Source organism: Natator depressus, chromosome 1 (assembly GCF_965152275.1).
Source record: "Natator depressus isolate rNatDep1 chromosome 1, rNatDep2.hap1, whole genome shotgun sequence".
Classification (NCBI taxonomy): domain Eukaryota; kingdom Metazoa; phylum Chordata; order Testudines; family Cheloniidae; genus Natator; species Natator depressus.
Genome location: NC_134234.1, coordinates 160,089,883 through 160,104,493, shown reverse-complemented (window position 1 = coordinate 160,104,493; position 14,611 = coordinate 160,089,883). Strand labels below are relative to the sequence as shown.

The window sequence follows — 14,611 nt, the reverse complement described above, 5'->3', positions numbered from 1 at the left end:
ATTTCAATTACAACACAGAATACAAAGTGTGCAGTGCTCACTTTATATTTATTTTTGATTAAAATATTTGCACTGTAAAAAACAAAGAAATAGTATTTCTCATTTCACCTAATACAAGTACTGCAGTGCCATAACTTTATCATGAATGTTGAACTTACAAATATAGAATTATGTACAAAAAATAACCGCATTCAAAAATAAAACAATGTAAAATTTTAGAGTCTACAAGTCCACTCAGTCCTACTTCTTGTTCAGCCAATCGCTCAGACAGAAAGTTTGGTTACAATTTGCAGGAGATAACACTGCCCGCTTCTTATTTACAATGTCACCTGAAAGTGAGAACAGGCGTTCGGATGGGCACAATTGTAGCCAGGGTTGTAAGATATTTATGTGCCAGGTGCATTATAGATTCATATCCCTTCATGCTTAAACCACCATTGCAGAGGACATGCATCCCTGCTGATGATGGGTTCTGCTCGATAACGATCCATAGTGGTATGGACCGATGCACGTTCATTTTCATCTTCGGAGTCAGATGCCACCAGCAGAAGGTTGGTTTTCTTTTTTGGTGGTTTGAGTTCTGTAGTTTCCACATCGAAGTGTTGCTCTTTTAAGACTTCCAAAAGCATGCTCCATACCTCATCCCTCCCAGATTTTGGATGGCACTTTCAGATTCTTAAACCTTGGGTCGAGTGCTGTAGCTATTTTTAGAAATCTCACATTGGTACCTTCTCTGCATTTTGTCAAATCTGCAGTGAAAGTGTTCTTAAAATGAACAACGTGCTGGGTCATCATCAGAGACTGCTATAACTTGAAATACATGGCAGAATGCTGGTAAAACAGAGCAGGAGATATACAATTCTCCCCCAAGGAGTTCAGACACAAATTTAATTAACGCATTATTTTTGTAATGAGCATCATCAGCATGGAAGCATATCCTCTGGAATGGTGGCCGAAGCATGAAGGGGCATGCGAATATTTAGCATATCTGGCACATAAATGCCTTGCAGTGCTGGCTACAAAAGTGCCATGCGAACGCCTGTTCTTGGTTTCAGGTGATACTGTAAATAAGAAGCAGGCAGCAGTATCTCCCGTAAATGTAAACAAACTTGTTTGTCTTGGGGATTGACTGAATAAGAAGTAGGAGTGAGTGGATTTGTGGGCTCTGAAGTTTTACATTGTTTCATTTTTGAGTGCAGTTATGTAACAAAAAATGTACGTTTGTAAGTTACACTTTCACGATAAAGAGATTTCACTACAGAACTTGTATGAGGTGAATAGAAAAATACTACTTCTTTTGTTTATCATTTTTACAGTGCAAATATTTGTAATAAAAAATAATATAAAGTGAGCACTGTACACTTCGTAATCTGTGTTGTAATAGAAATCAATATATTTGAAAATGTAGAAAAACATCCAAATATTTAACACATTTCAATTGGTATTCTATTGTTTAATCACAATTAACTTATGCAATTAACTAAAAAAAATTAACTGATTAATCGATAGCTCTAATCTATAACCACCCTTTTCTGAGAGCAACAATAGAGGCATGGGATAACAAAAATTAAGACAAGACTGATCACCTCTAATGTCCATAGTACATAACACCAAATTCAACCCTAGTAAAACTCTGGGAGACTTTAAAACCTGGCATCATATTTGTATTACAAGAGTTAGGCAACTACTCAGAGACGTTACATTCAGATAATTTGAAGAAAAAAAATCAACTTGCAAGAAATACTGAAGTTCTATTGTACCAATATCTGCAATTGCAACATTTTTCAAACCACCATCTTAAAGGTAAACCTGAGCAGAAAATTAACAGTGAAAAATTACTTGTCACTATTATGAAACACAAGGATCTACTTTCCACCCTATATAAAATTATTTTCAGTTTTTGCTTAGAGGAAACACACTTTTCATGAAGAGGTGGAATGCAGATTTGTGCAAGGAAATTAAGGATGAGGATTGGGAGAGTATTTGGAACAGCAGTCCCTATACCTCAATATACACATTCATAAAAGAAGACTATGTTAAAGTCCTCTATCAGTGGTACCTAATGCCTGTTAAACACATCTATGGTACAGGCATGGGCAAATGCTGAAATGAGTGTTATGAAGTGGGCTGGTTTCTTCACATGTGGTGGATCTGTCCAAAAATTCAGACACTTTGAAAAAGAGGTTAGAAACTCCTTTAAGGAGATGACAGGTGTTTTTGTGCATTTTCCCCAAAAGTTCTGTGCTGTATAACAGACACAAAGAAACGATTACCCATTTGATAGTTGCAACAAGAATCATAATTTTAAGGTCGTGGAAGAGATGTGACTCCTCTAAATCAATTGACTCGTCCCAAAAAGTATGGGAAATACGAGTATTAGAAAAGCTGACCCATCAAGTCAAAGTTCTACAGGGAAGAAGATAAAAACTTGGCGGAATTTCCCTGGAGAGAATCATCCCTCACCATGAAAACTGAGAGAGTGAGAACTTTTTATTTTTAATATTGAGGAAGGAGAAATTGTTAAACTGCCACCTTACTAGTTTGCCACCACCCTGTTGTTACAGACTCATGAAGGCCAGGCTATGTATTGGAACTACTGTGTACACAAAACATATTCTGGATAGAATTGTTAAGTTAGTGCTACAGAAATATTTCTGTTAAAATGTATTGGCTCTGTTGCTTAAGATCCTGCTTCCACTTCCACGAATGATCTTTAGAAAAGAACTTGTCTTAAAAATTGGTGTTCATCATCCATCTGGGTGTTTATATGGCCCCCCCATCACCATCTGTTCATTAATGGTTCTGAAGTTATCCCTCATATCCCCATGAGGGAGGAAAATATTGTCCTTATTTTACAAACAAGGAACTGAGGCAGAGTTGGTGACTTGCTGAAGCTCACGCAGGGAGCCAGTACCAAAGCCATGAACTGAACTCAGACCCACCCAAATCCCATGCCTTAACCCCGTGACCATTCTTCCATCATAGAGATGCATACTGTATAGCTTCCACCCACCTACTTGTGTATATCAGTATTTAAACTTGATAGTAGATATGCCAGTTCATTAAAGTGCCTATTGTTCCCACAATAAACTAATTTGCATTAGTAAGATAAATGGATAATTCCAATGTTTTGCTGGAATTCCAGTCCCATTTAATATTATTGTAAAAAATCCTAAATTGGCCTTCTAAAAATATTTTATTGAACGTTAAAAGTAAAACCATAATTCTGAAATAATACAGAGGGTGGCATTTTGGCATGAAGTGACAGTAAGTTGTAAGGAAGTTCTTGGGCCTTCAGTTCAACGATCAGGAAAAGCAGTTGATTTGGAAGGTTGATACTAGGTGAGATGCAATGTGTATTGCATTTTTTCCTTTAAGCATAGCTCTAACATGAAAAGTTCTTCCTTTTTCTGCAGATGTTTACTGGGATTTTTAAATAGAGTACAATGCAGAGTGTTAATAGTTTCTATGTAGCATCTGAGGCTAAAGCAACTGCAGGTGTTAACTGGGAGACAGATGCATAAAAATACACAGCACAAAATTTGCAGTAAAATCAAATTAAGACAGGTTGTTAGAACAATATACTAGGGGCTAATCCAAAGCCCACTGAAGTCAATGGAAAGACTCCAATTGACTTCAGTGGGCTTTGGATCAAGGCTGGGAAGAAATCAATGTGTTGAAACTTACCTGAAAACACCTTTCAAAGTGCCCATTCATTGAAGTAGAGTGAGATTCCTCTGCTGCTTCTGTCGCTTCCTGCCAAAATGGTAGTTGTGACACTGCACCCCATATTCTTCGTAGTGATACTATTACGATACGATTATAGGATAATTATGATGTATCTTATGCAAGATAAGTCATGTGAAGTGTCATTGGAAAGATTATGATTTGCTGAATATGATTATCTTATTTGTATGCATGTATGATTTTTGTATCTGAAGTTATAAATGACTACGTATCTGTACTTCAAATGTAGTTACACCTGGGTAACGCCCACCACACAAGATGCTTTCAGTTGAGATAGTGGGTGGGGAATGGCCTATTAAGGATAATGGGCCGTCAGGAAAAACAATAGGCCTTAGGAGACGTTTATCCCCCACCTGGTGAGCCTTCCTGAGAACACTCCAAACAGCCTGTAAGTAATGGCTACTGTGACTCTACAAGGACATGTGACCAGGCCACATGATTCTGGACTCCATCTTGGGATGTCAGAATTTTCCCACAAACCGGTCGGGGAACCGAATTTTGAAACAAGGGTTCCCGTCATATGCTACAGCTATATAAGGCAGGGAGTGACATCATCTGGGGTTCTTCACTCGCCACACAAGAAGACTCCTGGAAACACCTGAGGAGCAAAGACTGAACTGAGGAAAGTGCTGGACCCAAGCTAAAGGGATTTCTAACCTGTGAATGAAACACCTGGGGATTCCAAGTTGTAAAGCAAGTGCAGCTTGCCCCTTAGGAATCTGCAGCCTGCTTGTATCATCTCTTAGGGAGAGAATCTGCTAATTCATATCCAATCTATTTAGTATATTAAGCTTAGTTTGTGTTTTTTTGTTTATTTGCTAGGTAATCTGCTTTGATCTGTTTGCTATCACTAAAAATCACTTAAAATCTGACCTTAGTAGATAATAAACTTATTTTATGTTTTAATCCAAACCAGTGAGCTTTGACTGGAGCACTTGGGGAAAATCTCTGCTTGGTTACTGTTGTTCTCTTCACATTGAGGGAGAGGTGGATTGGGTATTAAACCCAAATACTGGCCAGATTTGACCAGTGCAGGACAGTACTGCTATGGGGTCCTAGGCTGGGAAGCTGGTGGTTAGAGAGCCTGCATGTAACTGCAGCTGGGTGAGTCCCTACCCGTGTGAATGCTGGTGAAAGTGCAGGCTGGAGGGCTTTGCAGCTTGTTACAGCAGCACAGTGTGAGAGGGAGCCCAGGCTGATGGGTGAGAGGGCTCAGTGGTACCCAGTTCCACATGGCCCCCTGGGGAGCAAAAGGTTAGAACTATGGACTACCATTAGAACTGCCATAGGTATTTCTCAAAAAAAAAAAGAATTGCTACGTGAGGATTTTAAATTTTTTAAAGATATTTATGTAACTTAGCAGGGCTTAATTAACAAAACATCAGTGACTTTTCCATTAAAAAAATTTCCTTAAAAACTTCTCTTAAGAGGAGTCTGCTTGTTAGTGCCCTGAATAGGTAGCAACTTTATAAAGTGTCTAGGCTTGCAAGTTTTGGCCCAATGACTGGCAATGTACAGTGAGATTACAACAACATGAACTTTTTGATAAGTTTTCTATTCTTTTACTGCTTCCAAGATATTGATCCATGGTTCACCTGTTGCCTTCAGTTCCTACCATATGAGAGACTGAATTTGTAAACCCTGCCCTTGAAGCCAGCAGAGGCTAAGATGTCACTGCTCAAGGGAAAGGCCTTTCATTTAAAGTTTGGAGGCCCAATGCCTCTGACATTCTGGGGTTCACCCAGGACAGTAAAGGGTTCAGTCATTGTCTGCCTTGTAGCCCTGGGTGTCTTGTGACTGTGCAGCTTTCGTTCAGAGCTCTCACCTCAGCAGCCTGCCAGCAGGCCACAAGCCTCACCTTGGGTTTGCCCAGCTTGGATACTCCTTGCAAGCTGACCTTAGTACGTTTCCAAGCCTGAATTCACCCCAGAATCATCCTTCTTCAGGATCCGGTTCCTCTCATTAGACCCTCTCAGAGAAAGCATTAGGTTCACTGCCTCTACAGAGAAGTAGAACATTCCAACCTGCCAGCTTAACACAATCATACACTTTACTGAACAGTACCCGCACTGATGATTTATAATGACAGCAAAACACATTTATTAACAAAAGAGGATGGATTAAGTGATGCCAAGTGAAAGGAATAAAGGTAGAGATGGTTGCAAGCAAATAAAAGTGAACACATTCATCTAGAAGTCTAAAACTTAATCTAGCAAGATACACTCTTTGTTCAAGACAGTTTCTCTCTCATCCACTGTCTTCTTTCCAGATTTTTACTGGCTTGCCTGACCAGGACCCATCACAGAGATCAAATTGAGCTGTGCAGTCACAAGACACACAAGATTACAAAGCAGGCGTTGACTGAACATCTGACTGGCTTGAGAGAACCCCAAAACGTCACAGCCCCCAACTCTTCTAACCTTTAAAATAAATCACAACTATCAGCGGCCTTGGCAGAGACAGCTGACCATGAATGGGGACAAAGATGTGTCACGGCCATCTTCCTGTTGCCCTCTTTCCCTAAAAATAATAATGACAATCGAAAGGTTAATATAAAATGGCTGAAATACCCTGCAAATACTTAGGTTAAATGGTCAAAGTAAACATTACGGGTGATTTTTTGAAACCTATATTAATTAAAATACTATGGCTTATGCTTTCAGAGTACGAAATAGAGAGATCGTTTTTTCTCCGGATGAAGTGTGTCTTGGCTAAGAGGAATGCAGGCTTGACATGTAGCGGCTATAAGGTAATATGCTGAAGCCTTTCCATGTTCAAAGAGTAACAGGTTTTATTATATGGGTAGCTGTAAAACAAAGTCTGCTACTGAAAAGAGTCAGAATGCCACCGCTGGGTGCAGATTTTCTTATTAATGCAACAGTACACCCTGAAACTATGGGCCAGATTTTGATACCCATGCTCATGCTGACTAGTACCTAACTCCACAGGTAGTCCCATTGATTTGAATGAGATTATTCCCTGTGCTGTTCAGGATGAGTAAGGGTATCAGAATATGGCTCCATGTGCCTGTATAATATCTCAGTTCAGGATTGATGTCTTCCACAGTCTCAGGTTTATTTATCAACCTCTTAGCATACATTGTTTTAATAGTTACTGCACTTGAACATGGGTGATGGTAAATACTGTAATCCTACATGAGCACCTGCCATTCAAGCATATATTTTCAGCTTTACTTTGTGCATTTATTCTCCCATAAACTAAACAACATATTTCTACTACCTAAGCAGCAGCTGAGAAAGGCACCTTACACACAGTTCTACTGAAAATAAATGACTTATTCAGTAGCAAGAGAAAGAACACCTCAGAGTGACCTGCTGTTGTTTTAGAATTCTTCCAAGGTGCAGACATTTACCTCCCCTTTTAAAGTTGAATAATTATTCCTGAAAGTGTAGTCTGGCTGCTCAACTGTCCTGCAGTGTACATGTTCTAACCCATAATTTATATTGAAACAATTTTTCAAAAAACTGAGTAGGTGGTGGCATCCCTCTGTTTTTCTTCTTAGATTACAATTTGTCAGCAAGCGGAGTCATGTGCCATTTTTCCCCCTTGAAGTCCTATTGCCTGATTACCATGTGTATTGTTTAAAGATGTGATTTTCTAGAGTGCTCAGCATTGCCTTAACTCTGCTCTCATCAGTCAATGACTTAAAGGTTAGACCAATGCTGAGCACTTCAGAAGGTACCACCTGAATAGCCTAAGTGCAAGGGAAACCAAATATGCCTAATTGTGAGGGAATGAGGAGGCTCTGATGGGAGATTTTAAGTACGTTATCACTGGGTTATTATTGACTATCATATAAATTAATGATTGAATGGGGAGCTTTAAGAGGAATCTATTTTTAGATATATAGATAATGGATTGCCAAGAATTGCTTAAGGCAGTGGACACACGCTCCTTTTTACTGAAAGAATGTACAAGTCAAAACAAAGGAAATATACAAATAAACTGAGGGATATACAGAATGTGGTTTTGATACTTGTGGAGTTTCCCACATGATATTTGGACTGAGCCTTGCAAGAGAGTGCATAGCCAAATAGTAGCCGTTACAAACTAAGAATATTTATGTTCCTCAAAAGAGTTTCTAAGAGCATTTTGCATTTACCTTTGTTGCCCCAAATCATCATTTATTCCTTCTTACAGTCGAGTATCTCAATTTTAGCATCAGATATGCACATGCAACTCTCATGGACGGTAACTGGAATTATGTACATGTGTGTCCAGCTAGAATTTGGCCCTTCGACATTGGCATTGTTAATTTGTCTACAGGGATCATCTAATCCTGACTGGAAAGAAGCAACACTTTTAATGTGTCTAAATAGATATTTAATCATTTATAATTAGGGCTACATTCATAAGTCTCTTAAAGTGTATCTGTTTTTCATCATAATGAAGAACAAATTCAATAGAAGTAGTTTTGATACATCAAACTGGCTGTTAAAGTATAGCTTGGAATATGTATGTCTGTTGCATGATTAAGTCACCATCAACGGCAAATTTCAGTTTATTTGGTTATTGCACAATAACTATCTTATTGTATCTATATTAAATAACCTTAATTTAAAGCATTAACTGGAGAGCAGTCCATATGGCACCAGGGCCCTTGCATTTTAACACCAGATTACTATGTGCTGGTGACAGTAACACAGGTTCACAGCATGACTGCATCTCTACTTACAAATAAGACACTTAGCAGCCTTAAACTATGCAGACAGACAAATGGTGTTAAGAGAAATTGTTTGTATCACCGTTGAAATAGGTGCAGCAGAGGCTGAGAAATAGATGCTCTCAAGATGCTGTCTTGACCTGTAAGACCTCTTCCTTTGCCTTCAGATATTTACTGTGCTTTCTTTCCATGCCAGGTGATCCACTGCAGTGGCTATTTGAAGATACGTCAATATATGCTGGACATGTCCTTGTATGATTCCTGTTACCAAATTGTAGGACTGGTGGCTGTGGGTCAATCTTTACCTCCCAGTGCAATCACTGAGATCAAGCTTCACAGTAACATGTTCATGTTCAGAGCAAGTCTGGACTTAAAACTTATATTCCTAGATTCCAGGTAAGCAAAATGATTTGGTTTCCATCATATAACATCGAGAAGTTAAGTTTTGTCAAACTATAGGGGTTTCTAAATACTTCAATACACTTCATTTTTAGGTGTATTTTAACTATGATATCATTAAAATTGAACTTGAGCACAGTAAAAGTATGCGGAACTTTCAGAATGACTCAGTAAATAAGGCAATGTTTTATCTTTAAAATATCAAGCCTCCGGAACCTGATTCTAACCTATAGTTACATGTGTTATGGTAATGTCCAGAGGCCTCAAGGATAGATAAAAGGTCGGGGAAAGGAAGCATTATTATGCCTGTTTTACAGGTAGAGAAATGAGTCACAGAGAGATTAGGTGACCTGACCAAGGTAACACAAGAAATCCATGGCAGAGGTGGGAACTGAACCCAGTCTCCCAAGTCCTAGTTCAGTGCCTTAGCCGTGAGACCAGCCTTCCTATCTAATGTCCCTAACCTTGCCTACATTATGGGTTTATGAAGAGATACGAGTGACAATTAAGTCAAATGGCCATTTAAAAAAAAACCAGACATTAAATCTCTTCAGAAAAATAACTGTTGGGACAGCTTGCAAGATTGCCTAGTGCACAAGCTATGCCTGGATTTATGGGAAATAGGCACTAGAACCATTTCAGCACACTCTACCGATACAACCCACATGGATGCCTGAAAGAACTCCCACATGGGCAACGGAAAAGCACAAGTCTGAGCTCAAAGAGACACATGAAGTGTCATATAATTTCAACATATAATTATGCCTGTCAATGTACTGTGATGATCTGTATGGTCCAATTTTAGATGTCCCAAGGGAAGAACCTTCCAGCAAATTTCCAGTCTTATAGGTTTAACTACCAACAGGCAGATAATTCTAACCCCCACCCCCACCCAAAAAAACCCAACCAAACCCCACAGTACTAGGACTGTGGAACAAGATTTGACCCACTTGGTGACTTCCGTGACATGCTGGAGTTTCAAGGAAAAGAAATGATATTCATACATAATGGTAAAAAAGTCTGTGACCAATACATTGGAGAAGTTTTGCAGAGCAATTTAAACACTCAAAAGCATGCTGTCTCTCCAGGCTAAGATCAATTTGAGGCCCAGTACTGAAATGCAAGTTACAATTTGTTTTAGGAATTCTCTCTTTTTTTGGCATGTTTAATGCAATACATCCAATATTGCTAAGCACTGAAAGCTGGTCTATGCTAGCAAGTTAGGTCGGGTTAACTATAGTTGCTCAGGGCTGTGAAAAATTTTGCATTACGTGCGATCTAGTTAAGCAATCCAAGCCCCGGTATAGACACTGTTAGGTTGCCAGAAGAATTCTTACATTGACCTAGTTACCGCCTCTCGGAGAGATGGCTTTACTCCAGTGATGGCAGAACCCCTTCTATCACTGTAGTAAGTGTCTATACTACAGTGGTGCAACTGCAGTGCTGAAACTGTGCTGTTGTAGCATTTCTAGTGTAAGGCTAAGGCTCAACAATATGCCTGTACATGGCAGAGCTAAGGTAGGATGAGGAAGAGGTGCTCTAACGGGACCTCAAGAGGTCTTCTAGTCTAGTCCCCTCCACTCATGGCAGGACTAAGTATTCTGTAGACCCATCCCTGACAGGTATTTGTCTAACCTGATCTTAAAAATCTCCAATGACAGAGATTCCACAACTTCCCCAGGCAATTTATTCCAGTACTTAACTACCCTGACAGTTAGGAAGTTTTTCCTAATGTCCAACCTAAATCACCCTTGCTGCATTTTAAGCTCATTGCTTCTTGTCCTATCCTAAGAGATTAAGGAGAGCAATTTTTCACCCTCCTCCCTGTAACAACCTTCTATGTACTTGAAAACTGATATGTCCCCCCCGCAGTCTTTTCTTCTCCAGACTAAACAAACAAAGTTTTTTCAATCTTCTCTCATTAGAAGTCTAGAAAACATGACTTATCATTTTTGTTGCTCTCCTCTGGATTTTCTCCAGTTTTTCCACATCTTTCCTGAAATGTGGCGCCAAGAACTGGCCACAATACTTAAGTTGAGGCCTAATCAACGCAAATAAAGCGGAAGAATTACTTCTCATCCTGTGATTCTAAATGGAGTTGCCTGGAGGCATAAGTGTCTTCCTAAGAGACAGTCTATCCAGAAGCGCTGATCGGAGCACAGTGAACAAAAGGTCCTGTTACAGCCAGCACTGTCCCCACACTTGCCAGGAAGCACAAGGGTGGGGTCCTGCCCCTGTCCCACAAAGATGAACTTCTGGAATATCAAGCATTGTCAGTAGTGCTGGCCAGCGCCCTTCCCCTAGCACTCCCCAGTCCAGCTGTCCAAATTATCATTACCTCCTGACAGGAAGGTATTCCCCTGCACTCTCTCCGACTCCTACCAGTAGTGTACCCACACAGAAAGGGCATAATCGTGCCCTAAATGGTAATAGGAGAAGACAACTAAATATATCAGCTTTAAGGAGAAATAGTTTTAAATAGTTTAAAAGTTAATTCCCGCCCACAAAAGTCATCTGTGGCTGCTGCTTTACTGTGTGCACCCATTCATTCCCTCAGTTTCAAGGGACACTGGAGGGGAGATGAGATAATTTTGGCCAGTTCTGTTCCCCTTTCTGTTTTCCTTGTTCACACACTCAGAGTCCCTTTTACATCCCAAGATGGAAATCAGGGATGTTTGGAGTAAAAATAGACCAAGGCTGCAAAACTCAGATCCAGAATCAAACTTTTCCAAACTCTGAGTATGTTCAGATAAGGGTGTTTGTTTGACCATTCTAGAGGTAGCTGCAAAACTAGGGATACAGAGCCAACATCTGGAGCTGTTCAACTCCAGGATTTTGGTTTGAGAGCACATCTTTGATCATTAGTTAAGCAAGAAAGCCACATGAAAATCACTCTCTTCATTTTAATTGCACTGAGATCTGAGTGATTGATGTAAATCAGACCTAAACAGGGGTTAAGGTGCAGTAGTTCAATGCACCTCTCACAGTTACAGGGTGAACTGTGCCTTAGATCCTCTTTAATCACTCTCCAGTGCACTTCTTACGTGACAAGCCTGGCTTCATACACCTCACCCTGCTTGGAACCTTGTGGTCCAACCACTCTTAGATGGGTCTCTAGGGCTGTTTCTCAACTGTGTTAATGTGACAGGCCCAGCTGAGTTTGGCACGTCTCAGCCCTTTCACTGCTGGAACCTTTGACCAGAGAGTAGATTAAAATGACTCAGATGGGGCCATAAGAACGGCCATACTGGATCAGACCAGTGGTCTGTCTAGCCCAGTATCCTGTCTTCTGACAGTGGCTGGTTGGAGGTTTAAGAACACCCAGAACAGGGCAATTTCAAATGATCCATCCCCTGTCATCAAGTCCCAGCTTCTGTCAGTTGGAGGTTTAGGGACATGCAGAGCATGGGGTTGTGTCCCTGACCATCAGCTAACAGCCATGGATGGACCTGTCCTCCATGAACTTATCTAATTCTTTTGGAATCCAATTATCCTTTTGACCTTTACAACATCCCATGGCAACAAGTTCAACAGGTTGATTGTGCGTTGCATGACGAAGTTCTTCCTTTTGTTTGTTTTAAACCTGCTGCTTATTGATTTCATCACGTGACTCCTATATGACGGGATTATGTGAAGGAGTAAACAACACTTCCCAAATTCACTTTCTCCAGACCATTCGTGATTTTATAGACTACTATTGTATCCTTCCTTAGTCATCTCTTGTCTAAACTGAACAGTCCCAATCTTTTTAATCTCCCCTCGTACGGAAGCAGTTCCATATCCCTCATCATTTTTATTGCCCTATATCTTCTTTGAGATGGAGTGACCAGAATTGCACACAGTATTCAGAGTGTGGGTGTACCGTGGATGTATATAGTGGCATTATGATATTTTCTGTTTTATTATCTATCCCTTTCCTATGGCTTCTAACACATCGATAGCTTTTTTTGACTGCTGCTGCACATTGAGTAGGTGTTTTCAGAGAACTATCCACGAGGACTCCAATATCTCTTTCTTGAGTGATAACATATAATTTAGCCCCCATCAATTTATATGGATACTTGGGATTAATTGGCGTTATTTATGCATTTCCCCAAAAGTACAAAGCCCATCAAGCAAAGGATAAAACCAATTAAAGTCCTATACATCTGGATCTGGTACATCTTAATCTTTCCTTGCCAGCTTTTGTTATTCCCCCTCAGCCCAGCTAACAACTCGTCTCTTGCTGAGAGAAACAGACTGTCCTGATCACAGTAGGCTTTCCCGGTCTTTTTTTTCCTCGCCAACCTGTCAGCTTTCACTGATACCCTGGACAGCCACCTGGCCACTCACTCAACCCCCATCCTTTTCCAGGGCCAGGGCCCTCTAATGCAGTGGTTCTCAACCAGGGGTATGTGTACCATTGGTATGTGTACCATTGGGGGTACACAGAAGTCTTCCGGGGGTACATCAACTCATCTAGATATTTGCCTAGTTTTACAACAGGCTACATGAAAAGCACTAGCAAAGTCAGTACAAACTAAAATTTCATACAGACAATGGCTTGTTTATACTGCTCTATATACTACACACTGAAATGTAAGTACAATACTTATATTCCAATTGGTTTATTTTATAATTCTATGGTAAAAATGAGAAAGTAAGCAATTTTTCAGTAACAGTGGGCTGTGACACTTTTGTATTCTTATGTCTGATTTTGTAAGCATGTAGTTTTTAAGTGAGGTGAAACTTGGGGGGATGCAAGACAAATCAGACTCCTGAAAGGGGTACAGTAGTCTGGAAAGGTTGAGAGCCACTGTTCTAATGTCATAGTGTTCCCTTTGACCTCTCTCTCCTCAGCCTTGCAAAACAGCGATAGGATCAAGGCTGCTGAATAGTCCCCTCTTCCTAGCTATAAACCTGGGCATTGTGTTTGTTGGGATGCTCCTTAGGTAGGCCATTGGTTTACCTTTCCTGCTTGGTTCTCTTAACAACCCCTTTTGATCTAATTCCATAGGAAGTAACCCATCAAACAACCACACACAGTTATGCACCACCTTATTCATGAAAAATAAACCAATGTCTCCCACTTGGTCATAGAACCACTGTGCACTAGGCAGAATTTGGGTGTTGAGTTTTGTAACCAAGGAGAGAGTGGGAGTGCTGTGGAAGCCACATCCAACTCCTCCCTCTGCTCCCTCCCCCAACACACACCTTGCAGAGGGAGGAAACTCTTCACTTTACCGTCAAGTGACCTCTACCTCATGTCCGTGTACAAATCACCGACAGCCCCTAAGGAAAATGCATTTAAATCCTTCCCAGATGAAGGAAAGGTTGCCATGTTGGGGGATCTTTAAGGAGGGATTGTGTGTTTAGGGGAAGGGTCGCTAGAGGAGCCTTCTTTCTCCTTCCCTCTCTCTCTCACTCTCTCGCGTGCATGCACACGCACACACACACACAAAGCCAACAAAGGAAGCCTGAAATCATGAAACATACAAAGCACCTTTTCCCTCCAACTGATGTGTCAGTATAAAATAAATGTAAAGACCTGCTTCTCTGCAGGGCTAAGCAATGAATGAAGCTCTAAGGAAAGAGAAAACAAAAGGCATGATAATCAAAAAGTGGAGTTCAAGTTATTTGCAAGACCCGATTACACTGTGTAACACCTCTTGTATTCATTTTACAGGATTGCTATGTTATCTTGAAACTGAGTGCAGTACCTCTGCTCTGCTGTTAGAGATGGAGAAGGACCATGGGAGTGTAAATGCCACCAACACATAGATAAACAAACAAAGCTAACTG

General features: G+C 40.4%; 1 protein-coding gene across 1 annotated transcript in view; it reads left to right on the top strand.

Annotated features, from left to right (window-relative positions):
• SIM2 (SIM bHLH transcription factor 2) overlaps nt 1–14,611 on the top strand; it is a 73,793-nt gene that overhangs the window by 33,873 nt on the left and 25,309 nt on the right. The window contains exons 6-7 of the mRNA XM_074970160.1: nt 6,411–6,496; nt 8,628–8,827. Coding sequence (XP_074826261.1) covers nt 6,411–6,496; nt 8,628–8,827 — 286 coding nt within the window. The remainder of the gene's footprint in view (nt 1–6,410; nt 6,497–8,627; nt 8,828–14,611) is intronic.